Consider the following 25,461-nt stretch of genomic DNA (forward strand, 5'->3'; position numbering starts at 1 on the left):
ATGACTGCTGAAAATTCAGCTTTGCCATTCACGGGAGCAGTTTTTTAAATCGTAATTATATTTAACAATATTTTTGTTTTTAACTGTATTTTTGATCTAATGAATGCAGCCTTGATGAGCATAAGAGACTTTCAAAAAAATAAAAAAATTGTAATGTATGGTTTAGAAACACAGTTTTCTTGCTATAGTAATTATAGCTATTTATATTATAAAATATATTACTTTACATTGTGATTAACAGGCATGGAAATGTCATGAAACTATTAAATTACAGAAAAAAAGACCATGACCTTGGTGTAGCTGAATTATACAGCACTTTTGAACATTTGGTTCAATAAAATTGAAATATACAGTTCACACCCATATGAATACCCCAGTAATAAAGGCTTGTTTTAACAAGTCACTGCGGAAAAAATCTCTTTGACTCACCAGCTCCTCACACAGTGTGTGCTTCAGTCTGCGAGCCATGTCCAACCCCGTCTCTCCATTATCATTCTCTATCACAGAACAGCAATAATCATTAGCACAATGATCATCCTACTCTGTAATCAACTCCTGACGAATGAGCCAACAGCCAAACCAGCCAACAGAAGAACATAACGACTCTCCTTCCTTTAACAATGACTAATAAGATGCTGACAAAGCCCTATATAGTAGCAATTAATGTTAAAGCTGAAGTGTGTAATTTTTTTGATGTTAAAAACTTCTCCTATTACAACAGAGACAACTTAAAATGAAAAACTGGACAAGTAAGCAAACACAATATCAAGCATGAAACAACTCAAAGCAAAAAATGTCTTTGTGGTTTGAGGGTCCCACTCACTGATATGAGTGTTGGCCTTGGCTCTGAGCAGAAGTTTAAGGCACTCTGTTTTATTGTGGTGACAGCAGTAATGCAAAGCAGTGTTCCCCTTCACAGTTTGAGCATCCAAATTATTACTGAAACAGGAAACAAGAAGAAAAGGCAGTTTTGATGTACATAATCCATATGTGAATCTGCTTAAGGCCACTTTCAGAATAACAATGCAATTTTTTCTAACTGACCAGTTGTGGAACAAGAAGTCAGCCACATGAAGTGAAGTCCTGTCAGACAATAGGACGGCTAGGTGTAGTGCAGTTTCCCCCTTTTCCTGTCAAAACATAATATGCAATTATAGGCAAAAAAGGTAATAAAAAGGAAATAGTAGGTAATATATTAATGTACGGTACTCACCCTCATGTCGTTCCAAACCTGTATGACTTTCTTTATTTTGAGGAACGTAAAAGAAGATATTTTGAAGAATGTTAGTAATTAAAAAGTTTGTGTGGCCATTGACTTCCATTGTAAGGATAAAAATACAGTGGAAGTCAATAGAAACATCCTTCAAAATATCTCTCTTTATTTTTTATTTTTTTGGGAGTTCCGCAGAAGAAAGTAAGTCATACAGGTTTGGAATGATATTGGGTAGAGTTCATTTTTAGGTGGACTATCTTTTTAAGCAGGAAATTTGTATCTGCTGACCTGTAGGGGACATGGCAGTGGCAGGCTGAAGTCCATTCTCTCAGCGTAAAGCTGTAAGAGGCTGAAGACATCCCGACTGTGCACAGCGTCCTGCAGATATTTGCGTTTTGTTTCCGGTGAGCCACTGCTACGCTGTGCAAACTGCAACTCCATATACTTTGAGAGTATGAAGTCCTTACGTATGGCCCTGAAAATAACACCAACTATTTTAATACACTGCCTTTTATTAGTTATCAAAAATGGCAGAGGGAATTAACAGATGTCAATACCCAAAAATGCATTTTTGTTTTTCATCCAGTGAAATTGTAAAAATGAACATCTCTACCATGTCTACTAGTGCCATGGCCGTAGCCAGGGTTTGAAAATGAGTGAGGTCTGGGGTGGGGTTAAGAATTGCACTATAATAACCCCACATACAACTCATTATATTCACTAACACTTTAAAAGAGAGAGATATGAAGATGTTTGTGAAATATGTTTTCTCTGTTTTTAAGAAATGAGCACTGTTAAATTCTATCATATTGCACCATTACTGTAGGTTAGGGGTGTATAATTTTATCAGTTGCTTATTATTCATTCAGCAATACATAGCCCTATTACAGTAATAAAACTACTGTTAATAATAGTATTACTGTTAAAGTTTTCATTAATAACCATTGCTATAGAGATGATAACTTTGTCTAGTGTTCTTATGAATGATGTATGAAAATTTAACAACAGTACTCAGTGAAATAGCACAGACATCTTCATGGCTGTTTGCATTTTTTTTTTCATTCTGTAACTACTTTTTTTATACAGATCTCTGTCATTTGCTATAATAAAGTTTCTTGAAATCATGAATTTCATTTCCTTTTTTTTCTTTTTTTTTTTTTGCATTTGCCTTACGGAATGTGATATCCTGTTAGCAATAACATGTCCGTGGGATCTTTTGATTACTGTCAGTTTAAGTTCTGGCGATCATTCGCAGTGTTGCCAGATTTTGCTATGAAAACCGAATAAACTGCTAATGACTGCACTATATTGATTGGCCCACTAGAGGAAATGTTTGGAGTTAAAAGGCAGAGCTGAGATGTCTGGAGTGTGGAGGCTTGGAGCAGGAGTCCCTTCTGCTGACTTCTCTTTTGTTTGTGGTTAACTTGTTGTTGACAAAAAAAAAAATGTAATCCTCTTGTGGGAGGATTCATTTAACTCAAACGTAAGTTTTTCTTTCTTTTTTGTTAAGACCAAGATTTATTTTGTTTGTTTCCTTCTTTTTTCATGGGAAGCTGTAGGGAGGTTGTTGCCACTTATTTTAACTACACTTTTTCTCCTTTTTAAGGAAAGCAAGGGAGTTAGTGTAATATTTTATATATTTTTTTCTATTATTTGTTAGATTAGGTAGATTGCTTTTGGGAGTATGTTTTGTTTATTTTGTTGGCCTTGACCCCTCCTGAATTTCTGTTTGCTTCCTTGTGTTCAATAAATTTTATTCTGTTTTGCATCGATTATGGTGTTGCGTGTGAGTCAGTAGAAGGGGAAAAGCTCCCTCCATTTCTCCACCAATTTCTTTATTACTCCTTCCCACCCCTAAACTGGGGAGGTATGACTTCATATGAATTTTTCGAAAAACCGAATCTTTTGTAAATAAGATAAGATAAAGATATCACTAACCCTAATCTGCAACTTCCTGCTCTGCCAGCGTCTTGCTGTGATCATTTTCATACCACGGGCGCTAAACATTCTTGCAAACTCTCTAGACTTAATTATACATTCAGACACTCATATGAGGAGCTTTAAACAGCAGATTAGTCATTTAGAGAACAAATTTTATTTTTGAACATGAAAAGACCTCACAGCTGGCTACGGGCATGACTAGCACATTACAAGCCACAGATGGTAAGAGACAACATAACTGGGGCACTCATTAGTGCAAATCTCCTCTCTTTTCAGGGTACCATGTTAGGCAGATGCAGGTTGAAACACTACAGAGACTGCCATTAGGAAAAAATCCAGCCCTGAGCTCTGAGACAGACACCAGCAGATAACAGCTGTGAGAGCTCTTAAAGGGGCCACGCTTTAAGAGTTTGCCTGAAGTCAACTCAGTTATGTTAATCAAAAATCCAAGAATTTGTGAACAAAAACAGCTGTTATTTAGTTTTCAGGGGTTAAAGCAAAAAAAAAAAAAACACTTTTGACTGAAAATATTTCCTCATCCAAACCCCATTCCTCATCCAAACCTGTCAGACACCCAGTTTAAGAACAGTTTTTTTCTTTTAGTAATTAGAAGTGCTTGTCCTCCTAATTTAAAAAATTTAGGAGCACCTTCTGATCAATAATAAAAAATTCTGATCAAAAATTTGCCTTCCTAGGTGACATTTGACTCAAAGTGATTTACAGGGCCATTTTCTTTTTAGCTTTGCAGTGTTTCCTAGGATTTTTTCCAGCTGTGATGGCAGGACTATTTCTCATAGACCACGCCTCCTCCCCACCCAAGAATCATGTGCACTCAGAATTGAATTTATTAACTAAAACAGTAAATAGTAAATAATAAAATAAGAACAAATAAATTAATGACAATCAATAGCACAAACACAATAACAAGATACAAATTAAATTAACAGTACTTTAATTTTTTTCAGTTTTTTTCAGTTAGGTCTAACTATAATCTATTCCACTGTAAAATAACACTGGGTAGTCTTCACTGTATAGTGAAAGGCAACAAGAGGTTTATTTAGGCTGCTGTCTCTTTAAGACCTCGTGCACAGATCTAATATACTGATACACATGGCTCTATATGCTTACTTTTCTTTTTAGCAGCGCTTGTCCTCCTAATTTAAAAAATAAAAAAAGTATCCTTTCCTAAACCAAGGTGACATTTGACTCCTTAAAGTGACTTACAGGGGTATTTTATTTTTACCTTTATAATGGCATCATTTTCATGTCAAATCAAAAAATGTATGTTTATAAGCTTTTTAAAATTTCTATTTAAAGAAATATAATAAGAAATAGAATAATGCAAATAAGTTACCAATCATATGAAATTAGTATTAATAAAAAAAATTATTTGTACTACAGAGGTGGCACACAAGAACACAAAAGTGGCTTGTAGGTACATTTTCAGACATTTAATGAGGCTCAGAGGTGGCATGAGTGCAATTAAATTCATACATTCATGTGGAGATTAATGTTTTAAATATAAAATTTTGAATACAGAAATATTAAATGATTTAAATAACCAATTCATTCAGGAATTCAGGAATGAAGCAAGTGACTGCCTTTTAGAATGGGTAATCGTGAATCACTGACTCACTATTCGACTCAAAAGATAAGACTCAAAAGCACATACGGTGCAAATAATACATTCCATCATCGCATTATAAACGCGGAACCTGCGGGAATGAGTGGAATTGTTATTTATAGCTATTGGGATGATAGGGATAATTTTTGGTGTGCCGGCAGAACAACAAGAACAACAACAATGGGCTACATGTTTCTTTTAGCCTCATTTTTTCAAATTGACGGAAATCCGTCGTAGATTCGCTGCCATTAACGGAAATCCATCGTAGCACCTGAGAACTTTAATCCCTGAGTTTTACGTGACCATTTGCACCCTCTCCCTGATCCTTAAAGCTGCACAGGCTATTTTTGCTGCTGGACCTTTTAGTTTTACAACTACTGTTCAAAGATTTGGAGCCAGTAATATTATTATTATTATTATTATTTTTTCTTGAAAGAAAGTAATACTTGCATTCCACAAGGATGCATTAATTTGTTTAAAAGTTATAGTACAGACATTTATAATATTGTTACAAAAGATATCTATTAAAATAAATGCTGCATTTTAACTGTTTTCAGCATTGATAACTATACGAAATGTTTCTTGAACACCAAATCAGCATATTAGAATGATTTCTGAAGTATCATGTGACACTGAAGACTAGAGTAATTGATGCTGAAAATTTAGTGTTGATAACAACACAAGGAAAATCTTAATTTCCATATTTAGTCACTCTACAACGATATTTTCCATACTGTCCAAATGTGTGTAGTTTTCCAACATGGGGTCAGGGTTGGGCGGTGATGATAGAATGAGAATCCAGAATAAATGTACAAAGGAGTGAACTAACATTTCCTCTTATATACCATCCATAAAGAAGTTAGGTTATGAATATGAATGTTAATTCAGGGCACTATGCAAAAATTTAATAATAGCGCTATTCATTTAGAGCAGCTAGTGAAAGTAGTATAAACAACCATACATCCTTCCATTGATCGTGACAGCAGGGTAAATCAAACTGTTATGTTTGAAGGTTAAAGTAATTTGGATGTACCTCAGCTTTCAAATTACTTTCATGAATGATCAATTTAAAAGAAATTTAAAAGCTCTGCACCATCTGCAGACAGGTTAATTGTGTACAGACAGGTTATGGCCGGCCCTGTCAAGAAGAGTGCTCTTTTGTGGGGGGGGGGGGGGGGGGTCATTATTGAGAGGGAATTGAGTGGTACGAATGCTATGGGAAATGCTAAAGACACCGGGTGCTATGGGGACACAGACACTCCAAGAGCTGAAACCATTTGGCTGCCATTTGAAGAGCTATTACAGGGCTGCTCATCACTCACATGTCACTCTCTGCTGACGGCTTCACAGAGGGACTGGGAAGATTGGCCTCCACAATTTCATTAAAACCTGAATTCCCCACGTTTCTTGCCAACTGAGGAGCAAAAGAGAGAGAAAGAACCATAAATCTGCGGGTAGTGGTAAAGATCATAAATTGCTGATATTGTCATACTGTGAAAAACTCTCTATACATGAACACATTAAACTAAAACATGTTACAGTAAACTGTGCATTAATTAATTTTCCTAATCTGTTGAGCACTGTAGATCCTCACCAGCAATTCTGAAGTGCCTAATTTGTCTAGAGAAAGTGACTGTATACGTGAATGATGTACACCCATTTCCCGATGGATCCCTGAGCACTCAATACACGTCAGGATTCCCAGGTTTATAGAGATCCAGGTCGGATCTGAAAGGAAAGAATATAAGGAAAACACAACATCAGCTGCTGAAACTGGGGTAAATGAAGGCTTTTTAACAATAAATACAACCTGATTTACAAGATTATGCATTTTACATCCCTCATGTTTTAATATTGAAGTATCACTCATTTACACGGTACAAATAAAGCATGTAAAAATTTTTTTTAAAAATTAAAAAATACTAGTAACCAATAGGGAGCCTTTATAAAAAGTTACTGTAAGGTCAGATGTTATTTTTAACTAAAGCTAAATCTAAAACTACTTAAAATAGTTTTACAAATGTTGACTTGGCTATTAAATCTAGATTAGCCATATTAAAGATATATTACAACTAAATGGAAAAAACAAACCAATAAAATTGACAAAAGTACATAATTACTAAACTATTAAAATACTAAAGCTTAAACTAAAATCAAAATGAAAACTGAAAATATAAAAATAAAAGGTAATTAAAAATATTAATAATTATTATAATAACACTGGCCCAGTGTAAAAGAGCTCCAGTAATATTCAATGACACATACTCATGCGTTTTGCAAAGGAGACAAACGGTGCAGCCGAGGAAAATCTGAACTCTTCAGCCAAAACGTCAGCATTTCTTAGAGGAAACGTGCCAAAAAATCCTGCAGGCCATTCGCTCGTGTTCAATCACTGGATTCTAATTTAATTAAACATGATTTATGCACAAGCATTGGAAAAAACAGCATGAACAGATGACCAGCTCAGGGTGCTAGATGGGGCCCATTTCCAAAGCAGCTGTTTGCTTAAACTGCTAAGTTTCCATTTCTAAACCTGTTTTATTCCAACTGTACTGTTAATATAAATACAAAGAACTTTAACATATAAACACTGTCTGTGAGAATTGTTCATTCCCCTTGAATTTAGATTTTTGTGGCTAAAAGTTGACTAAACTTACTTTTAACTTTTGCTACATTCCATTTTTACAGTCTTCTGGAACAACATACCAAACCTATTAATGACTCACAATGTTATAACCACTGTTCTAAACAAGAGTGTAATAAAATATTTAAGACTGCGGGAACTAAAATGTCAAATTTTAAGCATTGCTAACTGAAAAATGCAGCTATTCGGAACATTTAGATTCTACCTATATGAAGTGCATGTCCAACAGTATTTGTGTTACTGTAAACACTTTATATTTGCACCTGGGGCCCCACAGTCGCAGCAAACGTTGTTTCCAGGCATGCGGCGAATATCCTCAGTGATGGCTCGTGTCAGATCCTCAACGCTGTTTTCCCCACTTGGCTTCCTCTCATCCAGAGCCACATTTAGAGCTTCCTGTTTACTATTTGTAAGCACTGATATCCACCTGATATTTTTAATAAGGTGCAAAAATAAATATAACCATTAGAGGGCGACAAGAAACTTCAGATTGAAATAACATCAGTATTCCCAGGTGGCACCATGCATGAAAAAGTCATTTGTGACTAATAATGATCCTGCTCTAAGAGGTTACATCAGAGTTCATCAGCAGTTAATGAGAAGACGCCCTCGGTCACAGCTCAGGGAATTTTTGTAAACAGTACAAGGCTTTGTGCAATTGTATTTAGTGAATAAGCTCTTGGATACGTTTGTAAAAAGGTGCAGTTTAATGTGACTATCAACAATCTCTTCACTCGCTCCTCTTCAACTCTGACATTTAGCTGAAGATGGAAGCCTGGGCTGTGATCTGACATAGGAAGCACTTCAATCATTGTACAGTCAGCCACATCAGAGGAAGAAATGTTACATATTTTTCTTTCTCTCCAAGAAAGGAGGCTCTGTTACTTTGTCAAGATGGAAAGGTCAACTTGAGAGAGGTGTGTGTGCGCTGAAACTTATACAAGCTTTTTCCTATCTGATGCCGTCCACACATTCTCATCTGACAGTCACATGGGTGGACTGAGACTCAGACAGATCAGTGTCTGGCAGAGTAAAAGCTTTTCTTTTTAAAGAGCCCATGAAATCAGAGTGACTGTGAGCTTTGAGATCATCTTTATGCAAGCGTATTTATTAAACGGTGATAAAAATCACTTTTATGTACACAAGCGTTCAAAAGTTCAGGGTTGGTATTAATTTTTTTTTTTTTTTAAAGAAGAATCTTATGCTCTCCAAGCCTGTGTTTATTTGACCAAAAATACTGTGATACTGTAATACTGTGAATTTTTGGACTGGATTTATCTTTTGTAACAAATCAAGGTCTTTAATGTCATTTTTAATCAATCTAATGTGTAGCATTAATGTCTATAAACCCAGACTTTTGAATGGTAGTGTACACTTTTAAAATGTAGTGCTTTTCTCTTATGGCAAAACTGACAAAAAAATTGGTTTATGACTAATCAGACGCTCTTGAGAATCAGAAACTAGAAAGTATCAAATCATAGTTCACAATTGGGATGTAATCTAAACCCTGTTGAAAACTGAAATAAAAAGAAACAAGCTCTTTGAAATTTCAGTAACACTTTATTTTAAGGTGTCCTTGGTACACGCTATGTGTGCTTACTATTATAATAACAATAAATTATGCATAATTACATGCAAGTAACCCTAAGCCAAACCATAATCCTAACTCTAGCCTTATAGTAACTACATGTAGTTAATGAATATTACTCAGTACTGTAACTGTTTAATTACACTGTAAAAAGGAAGCTTAAAATAAAAATGTAACTGAAATTTCCTACCTAGACTTCCTATTTTAACAGGAAATGCAGTAATGCGTTATTTAAAATATCTCTGTATTAATTCAAGACACATTTTGTGCATAGTTATAGATAAATGTAGTATGAAAAAAATAGTTTGCGTTGCACTTTATTGCTTGAATTGATGCGTAATTGTGTTAAAATGACTCATCCAGGTACATAAATGCTGTAGTGGGTTCTTTAAGGTTGAAATATCAACACACCAAATAGGGCCATTTGAAAAACATTTGTTACTGTGAATAAACAATAGAAACACTTACGCCACACAATCAGATTCATCATCAGCCAGAAAATGGTAAGTGCGATTATCTAAAAAAAAAACACAACAAAAAAAACAACCCTCATTATTCCTTGCAAATTCACAATCCATCCTCAGCCGGCACCAGTTAACGTGTAATCAGCAAACAATCAGGAGAGAGAAAACAGGTTTGAGGTCTTTTGTTCAAATACAAGTGGCAGGAAAGAACAAATACTTTGTGCTCTAATGGAAATACTGAATTTAAACAGTGCCTGTTTTCAGAAAAACCTGCCTTTAGTTCAAGGACACCAGTATGTATCGCAAAACATGTCATGATTGTTACGTAACATAATAATGACACTAGAGACCTGAGGCCAGAATAATGCATGGATGCATGCAGATACAATTAAGCAGTTCTCTTCACCAAAAATAGCCTGCAGGTGGTATGCTTCAGCTTGACATGAGGATCCTGAAATCTACCTTTGATAGGGTTTATTTTCTGTTTTATTACATGGGACTGAGCTCTTGGTTGAGGAATATGTTGAGAGAGTGCATGGCTAACTCACGTGAGATGAGGTCAAAGCATTTCTTGTCTTCCAGACTTGGTTTGACTTGGCAGGTGAGGAGATTCAGTTTAGCTGGTGATTTATTCGGCTGCGACAAAACAATAGCACATCATCACTAACATATCACAACTAATCATAGCATTAATTTACATTTCATTTGTATTGTGTATCAGCATAGGTTTCAGCCATTGGAAATGCACATAACTAAACATCATGGAAGCATAAAATGTAAAATAATTAGATAAATATAAATAGTTAAATATGAATGAGTAAAATTATTAATAAAGAAACAAAGAAATATACAAATATCATATGACACTAAAGATTTAAGTAATCAGTTTTCTGAAATTCAGCTTTGCCATCAGAGTTAAATTACACTTAAAATTTTATTTAAATAAAAAACAATACACTACTATTTCAGTATATAAGTATTTAGTTTTAGTATTTTGATCAAATAAATGTAGCCTTAGTGAGAAAAAGAGACTTTATAAACATTATAAATCTTATAACACCAAACTTTAGAACTGTAGTGTACACATAAAAAAAAAAAACACAAAACTGAGCAAACTATTCATAGAGTCCAATGTGTCATATTCAGTATCCAAACAATTTTACAAAATTAAAAATGACAGATCCACACATTACAACACTACAATTCTAGGTGTTAAATGCCATTTTAAGGTGCGTTGTTTGATATCATATGCATGTTTTTGACAACAAAAATATCCTAATTAGTCTGCATAGACCTTACAGACATTTCTGAGAAAATCATTCATTTTCAACTGGTAAACTAAAACCTGAAGAGTGCTTTACTAATGTTATACCATGTTTTACCGTGCCAATATAGCCTGCACTGTAGAACTGAACATATGTCCAGGATGCATTTACATTTTATCACAGAAACCAGCAGGAGAAAAAAATGCTTACTGCTGGATTTACCGAGAGCGATGTGAGTACTCACAGTTCCATGAGCGATGGTAAGATAGCAGTTCTGCACGGTACATTTCCTCTTCTGCCACATCTTCCTCAAACTATCAAAGAAATGAGATTAAAGCACAGCATCCACATCACATTCTCCTCAATCAACACAAAGCTATATAGTAAATGCAGGAGCGTAACTCCCAGCACAGCGTGTCCTACAGCTGAATCATCAGCATGAATCATTTGAAAGGAAGGGCTACCAGAGCACTTCCGAAAGGATTTATCAGGGAAATCTTAATGAATCGTACTTCATGTTGAAGAATGCAGGGTCCGGGAACAGAACTCTGATAATATCACAACCATTCGCTACAACATTCATTAATTTACCCATCACTCCTCTTGTAGAGGTAGCCTGATTTCTCTGAGCCATATTGCTTGTTGCCTTGAAGCTGATGCATGCTGTACACAGTCTGTCTGCTTAGGGAGTCCTGCACAACAGAAACATAAACAGGAATGTTTATATGTGCTGCCCAAAAAGCTTTGTTTATGTTCATTGCCTCTATGCATGGGATATCGCACAAATAGTTTCTGTATCATTTAATTTAGTTTTTGTTCTTGGGAACAAAAATTTTCCCACTGCTCGTTTTCATAGAATGAACTGATGAAAACCAGGGGGTTTCAGCTCCAAAAATGACATAAAAATACCATAAAATTAGTCCATATAACTAGATATGATAGGTCACAGTTCACTTTCATTCTACAAAAAAGAGCAGTGTGAACATTGTGTGAAAAAGTCATATAGGCTTAGACTGAGATGAGGGGGATTAAATGATGATCAGAGTTTGTAAAAGTAAAGTCTAAACTACTCAAGTTGAAGAGAAAGTCACACAAAGTTCACACCATTCATGCAGAGAGGTGCTTAAACTAAGAGGAAGTACCTGCTCACACTTATGAGGAAGAGTCAATACATGCAGGAAATGCATGACAGATGAATGTCACTCATGCAATGAGTTTTAATTCAATTAAATAAGGAATATTTCGGGTTAAATAATATTAACAGGACATAATTTCAAAGCAAACCTGAAAGTTTGTAAAAAAACAAAAAACTGTTATATAATTATAATTACGGTAATCTACAGGGCAAATGTACAAAAATAGTAGTGTAACAGTCGACAACATGCTGTTGACAGTTTAACATATGTTTAACCCGAAATATTCCAAATATCAACAGCTTTCAGAAAACAAAAAACATCATAATCAGATATGAATTTTGCAGCAGAGGCTGACAGCAAAAGGGTACATTCTTAGTGATAATATCACACTAAAGTTTTTCATCTATAGTGGGAAATATGAGGTGACAGTACACATGCAAGTGTTTATGGTTAATTACAGCAGTTTGATAACATCGCATGCTAATTTAAAAAAACAAAAGAAAAATCTGGACTTACTCTTCTGGACTGCTATTTTGTCAGTGAAGCATTTAGAAAAACAATTATATTAATAGCTGCTCTTCACATTCATTCCAGTCAATTTTTTTTTTTTAATTATTGTAGAAGATGATTGACAATAACAAATATACATTGATCTCCCTCCACCATAATCCCATTAAATACTTGAATAGGACTAACAAATAACTCCTTAAGACCCTGTCTATTTATTACCCTGACAAATAATATATACCACCATGCACTGCAACATAAAATGTTATTGATTTTCCTGGAGGGAATCAATAGTGGTGGGTGAACACTGAGACAGGAAAAACAAAGAGCATAGCAGTGGGTTAAACATACTGCAGTCCTATACAATACACAACTGAACACAGAGCTGCAGTTTATTGCACTAGACACTGGGAAATAGTCCTTGTGACAACTTGCCCCAGTCTCACTAAACATATAAGCCTTCAATTACAGTAAACCTTACAATGCAAGACCGCATACAAAGGAAGTGTTAGAAAAACCTGTTGAAAATTTGTAAACTGAACAACTGGGAGTGTAAAAGGTGAAAGCATGCATGAAAAATTTGTGCGAATTCCAAAGGAGGAAAAATGCATGTGCCAGTGGAACGGGAATGAGGTGCAAATAGAGTGTTGTTCTTTACCTCTTTGAATTCAGGCAGCAGAGCCGGTCTGAGCTGATCTCTGAGAGAACAGAGCTGTTTCTTCTCATCATCCTGCTTATGTTTGATCTATATAAACACACACACACACTTAACACACTCCAAACACATCCTACACATCCTCTCCTCCTTGTACATTCCTTCAGTTGTGTTTTTCTAAGCATGATTACTTAGGCTTTGGGTAAGACAATGGCTCTTTCATTACCCAATACTCACAAATTCACTGCAGCTGAATGAAGGCTTTATCAGCCATAAATTTACTGTTACCAGCTGCTTACATTGCGGATTTTTCTCTGATTGTGTCAGTGTGTGAGGTAGAGTGGCGGAGGCTGGTAACCTTGATGCACCGTGATCAAAGCAAACAAAAAAGAAAACAAAAGTGAAAATCTGGGATGTTAACTAAATGCATCTACATTTTTACCATCAAGAAAATATGGCTCTGATTGATTTCAAGCAGCATTAATTTAGAATTATTTATATAATATTATAGTATTTATTTATATTTTTAATTAGCTTATATTTTTTTAAAATATTTAATTTAATAAATATTTTATATATTATTTAATTTATTTTATTTATTATTATGTGATTTTTTTATTTAAATATTCATATTCCATTTTTTTTTCAGTATTAATTTAGGTTTTATTTAGGTTTTTCATCTAGTATTTATTTTTTATTTCAGCTTGATTTCAATTAACAAAAATGTTGTAATAGTTTTAGTTTAAAAATGTTGGAATGCTTGTAAGGTGGTTGAGCTAGGAGATCAGCAGATTGACCAGCTAAACCAGACCAAGAGTTCAACTACACCAGCTTAATCCACATTAGGATGTAAAAAGAAGGGTTTTTTAGCAGGATGAAATTTGATATCTAAGATTCTGGGTTTGTTAAGTAAAAACCACTGACCAGCTTGGTTACATCACTGTGGGTGTACACATATTAATACGATCGACCTGACCATTTTTAGCCTAAAACTATTGATCTGGGCTGACTATACAAAGCACGTAGAAAGAGTTGAAGGAACACTGAGAATGCACTGTGTTAGCTTGAGGGATGATGGGATGCCATAAAGACGCAGAGCAATTGCCCAAAAGTCATTCGCTACTCAGCATGAGCAATCTACTCACTGAGATTGAGATACATTTGGCTGAGAATGAACAAAGGATGTGAAGGATCCTCAATACTTTTTAATTTAAAAATAAAGACCTTGCTTATGAGATGGTATATGAAGAAATATTAATACACCGGGGATCTATATGATAGCATGGACTGAGTGATTGGGGCCAATGTCATGCTCATCCTGAGCTTCATTGCTGCAAAGTGAGATGTGTTCTGAATACCGATTAGCTGCTCAACCACATGACCATGCCTCCCATAAACACACACACACAGGGCTGATCCTGTTTGTCTGAATGGATTTTGAGTATACAGGGCCTAATCTATCAAATCGCTTGACAGGTGATATACAGGATATTTGTCTGAATTATTTAAAGCCAGTTTGGATTTCAACACCTTTTTATGCATTCTGACCTTTCCTCGAGTAAGCCGTTACTCCCTAATTAATGATAAACGCTCTGCATTTGCAATTGAAATGTCAGTTTAGTGCAATTATGCTAAATTTAAAATCTTAAGAGCTGTCAAGTGATAAAAATATTTGGACAGTTCTTCCCTATTTCAAACTATAGTCTTAATCACATCCTACTGTAAGATATGAGCTAAAGGGATGGAATCAGGTGGGTAGTAATAATAATAACAACTAGATAAAAAAGTTTGTCAAGACAAACTTTAAGTTGGCTTGAGAAAGCCTGACCAGAAAGTTAGATTTTTTTAAAAAAAGTTTTCAGTCTGAAATATTTTGAAGTTTAGAGTAGCTTTAAAGCTTAAAGCTTGTCAGATAGATAGATAGATAGATAGATAGATAGATTTTATTATTATTATTGCTGTTAATGTTGTTGTTGTTATTATTGAAATTATTAATAGTAATAGCAATATTCAATAATAATAATAAGCAGAAGAACAAAAGTATTTGACAACAACAATAATTTATGACAATATACTTTTATAATTTTTTTATATATTTTATATGAAATTGTATTCAATTTATATGACATATTTTAATATTTTATATCACATTTTTATATTCTATATTAAATTATATATTACATTATTATATAATTAATTTATATTATGATAATATAGTTTATATTTTATAACTATTATTATTGATATATTTGGGATTTAAATTAAGAAATATATATAATAATTATAGTAGCGAACAACAACACAAAAATTATTAATATGCCAATATATTTATTAGTAGTAGTAGTAGCAGCAGTGGTATTTTCTCTTTCCCTTTCATGCAGCAGTACAATGCAGTTTGGTTAAACCTGTCACCACTTATTTGAGGTTTGGTTATTTTGTGTATAAAGTCTTTGGCAACACAAACGCATGAATGAAAATGAAAAAAACACCATAGGGCTGTTCAACCTTATTTCTTCCACTTTCATAAGTGTCATTGCAGCTGATTATAATTGTAAAGTAGGATATGTGCCACAACAAGTCATCTGTTCCATACGTTAAGAACATGTAAGCAGCAAACATGGGCAGGATCACTCACAGCACTCAGCTGTCCTGTAAGGGCATCAATGTACTGCTTGAGTTTTTCCGTTGCAGCCAGACACTCCTGAAAGAAACTGACAGGAGAGAGAAATTTTAATTACAAATCCTATAAACAAAACGGTGTCAATTGTCACGGAATCTCTATTCCTCTCTCACGCTTATACAATGGTTTTGCACTCTCTCAAATTCCACTCACACTCAAAACAGCGTGACAGACTCAAGCGTGGAGGGATGTGACTATAAAGCAAGGCAATCAGTCACAGCACACACACATTTAACACTGATGGTGCCAAGCCGGCACAGGTGTCACCCATCCCACAGATTTCTCTTCACACGGTTGACTTTATTCATTTTGCTATGGTACGGTTCATGTCATTGGACAGAATTGTTGGGGACTGAATATCTTGCTTTACAGGGACTTTTTATCCGAAGGATTGTTATAAGTTCATAGAAATGCATGATTATTCCAAACACTTTTTTTTCACAGACTTACTTGCATTGAGAATGGTAGTGTTTGATGAGGTTCTGTAGCAGGTCTACTCCTTTCTTGGTTTTAATTTCATTTACTTTGATGAGGTACTGTTTATGAGGAAAACAAATGAGATTTAAATAAATTATTTCTTCTGTTCAGCAAGGACACATTAACTTGATAAAGGCTTTTTACATTGTTTAAAAAATTATCTTTCAGATAATAATTTATCAAAAAATGTGTAACTTTCTATTCATCAAAGAATCCTGAAAAACAGCATCAGCAGGGGTGGGCGAAATGATCAAATGTATAAAACACTGAATATTCTTCACCATGTAAATTAAATGTTTCTTTTTATTAAAGTTACAAAAGTGGTTTAGTCAAGAGCAGTGAGAGATTTCCTATCTTTGTTGTTTGATTAACATGAATGACAGACAGCAGGAATATTAGACTGCTGTCACTTTAAGAACTGCCTGGATCCAATATACTGTTACACATGTGTTTTCTTTCTCAGCTGTTTGCTGTCACTTAAGACCTAAATTACTGTAGTTATGAGGATACATGCAAAGACGGGCATTTTGTCACATACAAGCATGTGTATTTAACCATTCAAGCGATAAAAATAACTCTAACTCTCAATGCTTTCAGAAACGGTCTCTTGCAAACAGCGAAATGAGTTCTCTTTCACTGCTGATTGCATTTCAACAGCTTAAAATCACTCGCTTTTGAACTGAAATGCTTAAAAAAGCATGCAAACTAAGTTTTCGTGACCACGTAGCACAGCAACATCACGTGAGTGTGTAACCACGATATACGATAGTCCAAAATCTCCACCAGTTGACAAATTTCTACCAAATTTCTACTATTGTGTCTACCAGTTTATCGCCCAGCCCTAGTTTAGTCTTTCATTTTCAAACTATAATAAAAAAATTATTATAAGAACAATTTGGTAACTCAAAAACGTTTATTTATAATGTAGCATTTAGTGTTTATTACTGTTTAATTTAGAAAGCAACAGTCTTTGTAATATCACAATGTCTTTATAAAATATTTTTTACACACTATAAATGGGATCATCATTTCCAACAATGCTAGGCATCAAAAAGATTAAAAAACCCCAGTTTATAGAAAAAGTTTTCGCCATTCATATATTTCTATACAGACGAGCCGATCACACAATTAATCTAACAACATCTGTCATGTTCCTCTATAGCAGCTTACACAAACATAAGCAGATCTTACTTCACACATCTGTAGCTGGAACATTCTGCGTTCTTTCTCCATCTCTTCTGCAATCTCTCCTCCGCTCACCTCTGTACGCACCATACCATACTGCTTCGCCAGTTCCCTCTTCTCTTTCTCGATTTTAGTGCTGAAGGGGACAGAAATCATATGACTGTGGTCAGTTCTACTATAGTGTAGTACTACATAATGCACAAATATGGTACTCATTGGATTCGTGGAAGCACAATACAAAAGTATTGTAAGAAAAGTGAAGTGAGACACTTAGGAGAATTACAATTAAATGAAAAACAGAAATTACAAGGAGCAAAATAACGATACGGGAAGTACTAAAAGGATTTCTGGTAACAATTAAAGATTAGTAAATTAGAAGATCATGGATTTTCAATTTTTGCTGTGTTAAATCTAGAAAACTCATTATTTTTTATAATAGGCCTATTTGTGTGGATGAAAAAGGCATCAGAATGTATGTGCTACTTTTGAGTTTCCACCTACAGTTTTTGTTAAAAAAAAGTGAGTTTCATAATATTGATTATATTTTTACATAATTTCCATTTAATATATGCCAAAAAGGACACAATTCCGGTTTGATGGTCTGGTTTGTACTGACATGTACATAAGGTTAAAACTACACTAAACAACCCAAACAACCATGGCTTTAAAAAAAAAGTGTGAATAAATATGAGAAAGAGAAGTGAGAGCGATGCTACAGAGAAAAAGTAACATATGAGGCACAAAGAATATAAATCCTACACAGTTTCTAAAATTGGTTGTTGTTTGACACACACACACACACACAAACACATACTGTCGTGACAGAAACCAGTGATAAAATGTTTTCTCGTTCTCTTGCTTATTTCGAGGCTTTTGCAGTGTCTCTTATCTGATGAATCAAAATAAACCACTGCTCAGTGGGTGTCAAAAAAGACAAAACACTGGAACAAATGACTGGAATAAGCCTAGTTTAAAAACAGTCTTATAAAAAGCACTCACAATTTATTCTCATAATCTCTCCATGCCTTGTCAAAAGGCTTTTTCAGGTCCTGACAAGATGAAAACAAGGAGTTAGAATAAAGTCAGTCTTACATCATCTTTCAGTAACAGACAAGAGCATCAAGACAGACAGAGAAGAATTAAGACAAGTCTGTCTTATCATCTGTCTCATTACCATCTGCTCACATTAAACACTGTGCTTATGGTAATGATCTTTGTAATAGATGTCTACTAGAACACCTATGCCTTGTTGCCTTCTGGAAAAATATCCTGCACACTTCATCTGTATTTGCATCACATATACTAGGAACACTAACAAGGCAACATAAGTTTCAAAAAGTTGGTATTACTTTTGTCATTTCATTTTTTGGTACCTTAGAGTGCTGTATGAATGCCATGGTACAAGATGGTAATTATTTGCTATAATAGTATACAGTGGGGTACTATCAAAAAATGTCCTTGCAAATGTAATATTGACTTGATTTCATTATGCTGAACTTAGCAAATACTTGTGATCTACCAAATTTGAATTTTCGAACCTATGAATTTCTTCAAATTTTTTAAAGTTCATGCTTTGAGCATATTTTGATGTATAATATTGTATTAAATGTATATAGATTGATTTATCTGCATTCATCTGACAGTAACATTTACAAAGCAAACACAAGAAAAATGTCACTTCAAGTGGATCGCTTGTGTTGTAGATTTCAACTTACACCTTTGACCTCTTTCAGATCCCCTTTTACCAGCGAGTCCAGGAAGAAGTTGACGTTGTGCAACATGCTCTTCAACTGATAAAAACAGAAATATTAAAATGGAGAGTATGAGCTGGCAAAACCAATTTAGACCCAGTTTATGTCAGCATATACTTGCAAACAAGCACATTAAACATATTTTCCCTTTAAAAATCTATTTAACATGAATACGCCTGGAAGGGATAAGGAACTGTGGACAGAAAGCTGAGACAACCTTTAGCGAGGAAGCTGAGTTGTTTGCAGATAAGGCCTATCTTGTAAGTCCAAACTGTGACTAATACTAAAAACACTCTATGGGATTATCTAGAAGCCTAACGGAAAGCCTCCCCGGAGCTCCATGTGTCTCACCAAGTTCTTCATTGGCGTCAGCAGTTCTTTGGAGAATTCTGCAAACTTATTAAACGCAGAGGCCACTTCCTTTTCTCCATTGTTGTGGAAATTCACGGCCAACTTCTCCATGGAATTGATGTATGACTCCAAATGTGATACATGGTCTGGAAGAAGATCAGCAGCAGAAATTCAGCACAAACTGTGAAGATATAACTGAGAAAACATGGGGATTGGGCTAAAAGCACATGACACAAAAAAAAAAAACAGATAGAGATGTTGACGTGTTTGGGTCTCACAGGGGGCATCTGCCTTCTACTTCATTCATATTCATAGATAGTTGAGCTGGAGGAAATGTTTTGCATACGCTGTCAATCTCTCTAATGAATTAATACAGACTAAATGAATGCTGCTTACAGTCTAATGTGCATGAAATTCAAAAAACAACTGCGGCATAGTAAAGACATTGGTGATAAAATGTTGCTAGCACCCGAATAACTGAGAAATTATACCTTTTCAGATACTTTCTCACATGTGTAAACACAAATACACCCAATAGATTCAATGTAATATTATGTTACCTTGGCCAGAGATGTGCTTTGCTTTGGCTGCTTTCTTCATTTTCTGCAAGATTGTGCGGTCAGAGTCCAAGGACTATTAAAGGAAAGAAGGGTATCACCAACAATGAATTTACATGAAGATTTTACATTTATGCATTTGATAAACACCAGCACAGTTTTCAAACAGGATTAGTGAATCCCTGTGAAGGTTTTCCCTTTAGCTCATAAAGTAGAGCATGGCACTAGCACTGGTGAGGTCATGGGTTCGATTCCCTGGGAATATATATACACTACTATTCAGCTATTCAGCAGTCTGGGGTCAGTTTTTTTTTTTTTTTTGGAAAGAAATTAATACTTTTATTCAGTAAAAACACACTGTGTTGATCAAAAGTGACTTAAAATGTTATAAAATTTTCTATTTCTACTTAATGTTGTTCTTTTGAACGTTTCTATTCATGAAATACCCCCCCCCCCAAAAAAAAATTGTTAAACGATTTTTATTTTATTATTTTATTAACTTTTTTATTAAGAAGAACTGTTTCTGAAGAGCAAATCATATAGAATATTAGAATGATTTCTGAGGGATCATGTGACAGCGAAGGAGTAATTTATGCTAAAAAACTTTGAAACTGTACCCTGAATTCAGTGTAAGTCCATTTCCATAAAAGCTTCTGCCAAAAGCATAAATGTAAATGTATTTTCATTCCAGACCACTTCAATTTGTTTAAACCATGTTGAAATACACACAAACACAAGGAAACACACATACAGGGACACAAACAGAACTTGAAACGGCTCCTTACAGAAACACATTTCCTGTTTCAAAAACAGCAATTACATGCAATCGTGAAATGATTATGAAATAATGAAAGACCCAGAGAGCTTGCCCTCTGAAGCTGGACTGCTCAAATTACACCTGCTACATTTTCTATACTAACATCTAATCTAGCTACATGACTTATGCAACAATTGAGTTACTATAAGGCAGCAAGTAGAGCGTGAAGTCTGATTGTTGTATCACTAAATAAGCAAGCGCAAACAAGGAAAAATTAATTAACAGCTTCATAGTTGCTTGTTTACAGCCTGCCATCTGAGAGCATGACATTGCTGCGTGTGGTTCAGAATAGTAAACTGCAGTGAAGTCTTCAACAGTCTGACTCATTTAAACCATTTCCATTCACCACAAAAGTGTAGGGCTCATGTTGTACAATAAGAGAACGTGTGTTGCAATATGGGGCTCAATAAACAAGATCCCAGACTTTATTTCATAATGTTGCAACCCGCCTGAGTTTGACAGTCTAGTTTCTTCATATCTGTAATGGGAAACAGTATTTCCTGTGGATGTCTGTCCCAATTATCCCTCCCTTCATTCAGGATAAACAATTTGTTCCTTAGAGTGAAGAATGAAACCCTGCAGAATTGTAACACTTCCCTATAGCTCATATCCCATCAGCATTGCCTTAAACAGTGCCCATCTTTTTAGCCACAGGTGATTTAATCACATTTTCACAAAAAGCTAAATCTCCAAAGTCTTATTAGCCACAAAATAAAGGTTTGGGTTTTTGACTTGAGGGAATCCCTAGAAAGGCATTTGTTTGCTCCAGTTAAGAAAAAAAGAAAGAGCAGCTGCCATGTTTTTTACGTGCCACTGAAGATCAAACTGAAAAGTCAGTCATTTACAACAGTACATTTAATAGACAGTGTAACGCAGCACTTGTTCCAGGTCACACAGCACTGCAAAATGTAAATCAACCCAAAACAGTGCTTTTACTATCAAAGCCCTATCTCTTTAACCAATGCAATACACTTTCATATGGACAATAATCCCTATGTCTCTGCTGTTTGTTTATTTGTCTGGTACAGCTGTTGAATTTATTGCACTCTATGGACTCTTATTGCACTTTTACATTGTACAACATTGTACGTGAGTTCAATGACAACAGCAATTAAAGGCTGAAATACACTTTGACATGTTATAAAGTCATAGCTATGTGGTCACTTAGCTGTTCTGAGTGTTAACATGCTGCTATGTGGCTGCTAGTGTATTCTAGATGGTTGTTAGATGGCCACATTCACACAGGAGATGAATATGTCGTGAGAAACAGAAGCTGTGATATTTTCTTTTATATTGTGACGTACACCTGAGTGTAATGAATATTCAATCTATACATCAGTTGTTGACTGGATTTTGAGATGTTGGTGTTGCGATCAAAAGTGGAATGTTTTTGTGCTAATGCTTTTAGAACAATATTAAAGACTTGATAACTTTATAAGAACATTCCATTAATGTTACTGGAAGAATGTTTTTTTCATAACTTTGAGAGAATCTTACCAGAACATTAGCCAAGGTTCTGAGAACATTCCCTGTTAGCATGAGACATGAGTGCAACCATTAAAGATGATGATGGAAATGTAGCGTATTGGATGGCATAAACGTGTTTCTTTCTTTATTGTCATTGTTATTATTAACAACGAGATAACATCAGAGCAGCCTACAATGTAAAAGTGCAATAAATTCAACAACTTTGTACCAGACAAACAAACAAACAGCAGAGACATAGGTATTATCGTCCATATGAAAGTGTATTGCAGATGTGAGATATGGTGTTAATACTGCAGCAATGCATAATCCAGTTCCCAGCTATATTGCAGTTGTGTAGAAGAAGAAGTGTGGTGTATGTGACGGGCTGGGTTCATATTAGAAGAATGTTCATTCATCAGTCACACTGCACTGGGATGGAGGCTGCAGGCCAGTCTGGTGGTTCTGGCTCTGATGGCCTGGTATCATCTCCCTGAGGGCAGCAGGAGGAACAGGTGATGTGCTGGGTATGACTGATCTCGCAGGATGTTATGTACTGTCAGCAGACAACAGAGCGAACAGGACAGTAAGTATGGGTGTGGATCCTAAACATTGACTGCTTTCACAACATTCATGCCCATAACACTGCTTAATGGTACTGTGTGTTAAGTGTAGGAGAGCATTTTCAAAAGCTCTACAAAATAACTATGCAGAAAACTGAGATTAACTAGATTCTTTGTTCTGCTTAGCCTTGAAATAAACTTCCTTTTAAAAAATATCTCAGTTTCTATGGAGACTTCTTCCTGTTTCAAATCCGAGGACCTCCGTCTCTGACACTCATGTCTTATCTTGCTGTTTTTAATCTCTAAGGAAACAGGCTTGTCAAATGGCAGCATAAAAGGATTATAAGCAATTAATATTCATTGGTGTCACACATGATAGTGTGAAGAGGAAAATGTAATTCACTGTTATTAGTTCAGAGAGCCTGTAATGAACTCCTCAAACAGCACGATTGAGAAAGACTTTGAGTGTGATCTCAGATAATCTGACTTGGCAACCAACACTTATCCCTTATCTATGGGAATCCCAAAATGAAAATGCTGACATTATTTACTCACCTTCAAACTTGTATGATTTTTTATATTCTGTGGGAAACAAAATGAGAAATGTATTGCAGAAGCATCTACTTTGGTGGGATTCTCAATGCAGGATTTCCAACTCAAATTAGGACAGTTCCTCACACAAAACAAAGTTCCTCACAAAAAAATCTTATAGCTTCAGGAGACATAATATAGTGTACAAGTTGTACGGACTAGTTTTATATGCTTTATGTTGTTTTTATGTTCTTTTTGTAGCTTTTCAATTTTTTGCTTACAGTTCCTTTAAGTTAAGCAAATAGGAAATCATCGCATTGAGAACAGCTCGTTTTACATCAAGGATGTTTGACTTTCTTAAATTTAGCCCTTCCGGTCAGCTCTGTTATGTGTATACTGGGCCAATAACAATTCAACCGTGCGGTGGTTCACCTGGAACAGCATTCAATGCTGAAATTCACATTCCCCTGACTAGGCAGAGTGAGAATTCTGTACTCAGCATGGCTAACCTCACTGCTCTTTTGTTCTTTATGGCAGCAATGGTGCCTGGCCCTTTAGATTGGCTTTTGTGTGCATTTAGTGCTATTACATGAAAATGATTGTGAAATTCCCTGCAGCATACATAGGACAGAAAAAAACAAGATCAGCCAGAAATATTCAGTGTAAACAGATGCAGTGATGTTGATTCAGTTTCACTGTCAAAAGTCTGCCATCCTTCTCATTCTACCATTGTACCAGGGAGAGAAGCATTACATTTTTTATGGACAGCATGGAATGTTTTTTATGCTAGAAACTCTGTTTAAACTCTTTTTTGTGAATGTTGATTGCACCAGTATGAAATAATATGTTAATATGGGATACTATAATATTATAACATGATATATAAAATTTAGTCTGTGACCCTACAGAAGAAAATTGGTTTAAAGAATGGATGGAATGATATCAAATTTAGAATTAATGGAATAATTTACCTGAAAATGTGAAAAAATTAATATTTTTCCTACTTTTATAAAATAATATCTCAAAATGTGATATAACATTATGTGTAATATATATACTTTTTTGGTACATGCCATATAATATGGCATATAGCATTTAGAATTATGAGGATAGTTGTGAAAAAATATACATACAAATTTTTTTTATATTAGTAAAACTGCAAATGTTCACATTTGATTATATTTTTCTTACTTATTATAGGATAATATGTAATATTGTAATATAACATAAGAAATTAAAAGGGACATCGGATGCCAATTTTCCACAAGTTGGTATGATCCTTTAGGGTCTTTATGAAAAATCTGCAATATACTTTGGTTAAAATTCCTCAGTGTTCATGTAAAACAACACCCATTTTGCCTTGTCAATAACACCTCTGTTGACAGTGACCCGTTCTGGTGCATGTCTCTTTAAATGAGACACCCCACCCATCTCTTCTGTGTAAATTGCTGCTTTGGAGTCTGTATATGGCTCGGAGGTGGTCTTATTCAAATAAAGTGAAAAAGTGACGTGACATTCAGCCAAGTATGGTGACCCATACTCAGAATTCGTGCTCTCCATTTAACCCATCCGAAGTGCACACACACAGAGCAGTGAACACACACACACACTGTGAACACACACCCAGAGCAGTGGGCAGCCATTTTATGCTGCGGCACCCGGGGAGCAGTTGGGGGTCCGATGCCTTGCTCAAGGGCACCTAAGTCATGGTATTGAAGGTGGAGAGAGAACTGTACATGCACTCCCCCCACCCACAATTCCTGCCGGCCCGAGACTCGAACTCACAACCCTTCGATTGGGAGTCCGACTCTCTAACCATTAGGCCACGACTTATTATTATTATAATAATAATAATAATAATTTGTTACATTTAAATAGCGCATTTCTGGGTTTACATAGAAGGGGGGAATCTCCTCAACCACCACCAATGTGCAGGATCCACCTGGATGATGCGACGGCAGCCATATTTCGCTGAGTGATGAAGTCAGTCAGTATAACCAGCTGTCTACGTAGAAACTGGCTGCAAATTGAATCTCACTAGATGACAC

At 35.2% G+C, this 25,461-nt stretch overlaps 1 protein-coding gene across 7 annotated transcripts in view; it reads right to left on the reverse strand.

Moving 5' to 3' along the window:
* Nucleotides 1-25,461, reverse strand: part of unm_sa1614 (un-named sa1614) — a 38,556-nt gene that overhangs the window by 8,303 nt on the left and 4,792 nt on the right. For 4 of the 7 annotated variants that reach the window (XM_042734078.1, XM_042734074.1, XM_042734077.1 and 1 more), the window contains exons 2-21: nt 20,042-20,114; nt 19,482-19,627; nt 19,095-19,169; nt 18,379-18,428; nt 17,386-17,515; nt 16,168-16,253; nt 15,673-15,748; nt 13,041-13,127; nt 12,392-12,403; nt 11,331-11,431; nt 10,984-11,053; nt 10,023-10,110; nt 9,479-9,527; nt 7,686-7,849; nt 6,373-6,506; nt 6,101-6,192; nt 1,502-1,688; nt 1,045-1,130; nt 824-939; nt 430-497 (exon numbers count right to left, since the gene is read on the reverse strand). In XM_042734078.1, the coding sequence (XP_042590012.1) occupies nt 430-497; nt 824-939; nt 1,045-1,130; nt 1,502-1,688; nt 6,101-6,192; nt 6,373-6,506; nt 7,686-7,849; nt 9,479-9,527; nt 10,023-10,110; nt 10,984-11,053; nt 11,331-11,431; nt 12,392-12,403; nt 13,041-13,127; nt 15,673-15,748; nt 16,168-16,253; nt 17,386-17,515; nt 18,379-18,428; nt 19,095-19,169; nt 19,482-19,627; nt 20,042-20,114 (1,890 nt within the window). The remainder of the gene's footprint in view (nt 1-429; nt 498-823; nt 940-1,044; nt 1,131-1,501; nt 1,689-6,100; nt 6,193-6,372; nt 6,507-7,685; nt 7,850-9,478; nt 9,528-10,022; nt 10,111-10,983; nt 11,054-11,330; nt 11,432-12,391; nt 12,404-13,040; nt 13,128-15,672; nt 15,749-16,167; nt 16,254-17,385; nt 17,516-18,378; nt 18,429-19,094; nt 19,170-19,481; nt 19,628-20,041; nt 20,115-25,461) is intronic. The other 3 variants (XM_042734075.1, XM_042734073.1, XM_042734076.1) reach the window with 2 other exon arrangements.

The sequence above is a fragment of the Cyprinus carpio genome, chromosome B11 (assembly GCF_018340385.1).
Source record: "Cyprinus carpio isolate SPL01 chromosome B11, ASM1834038v1, whole genome shotgun sequence".
Classification (NCBI taxonomy): Eukaryota; Metazoa; Chordata; class Actinopteri; order Cypriniformes; family Cyprinidae; genus Cyprinus; species Cyprinus carpio.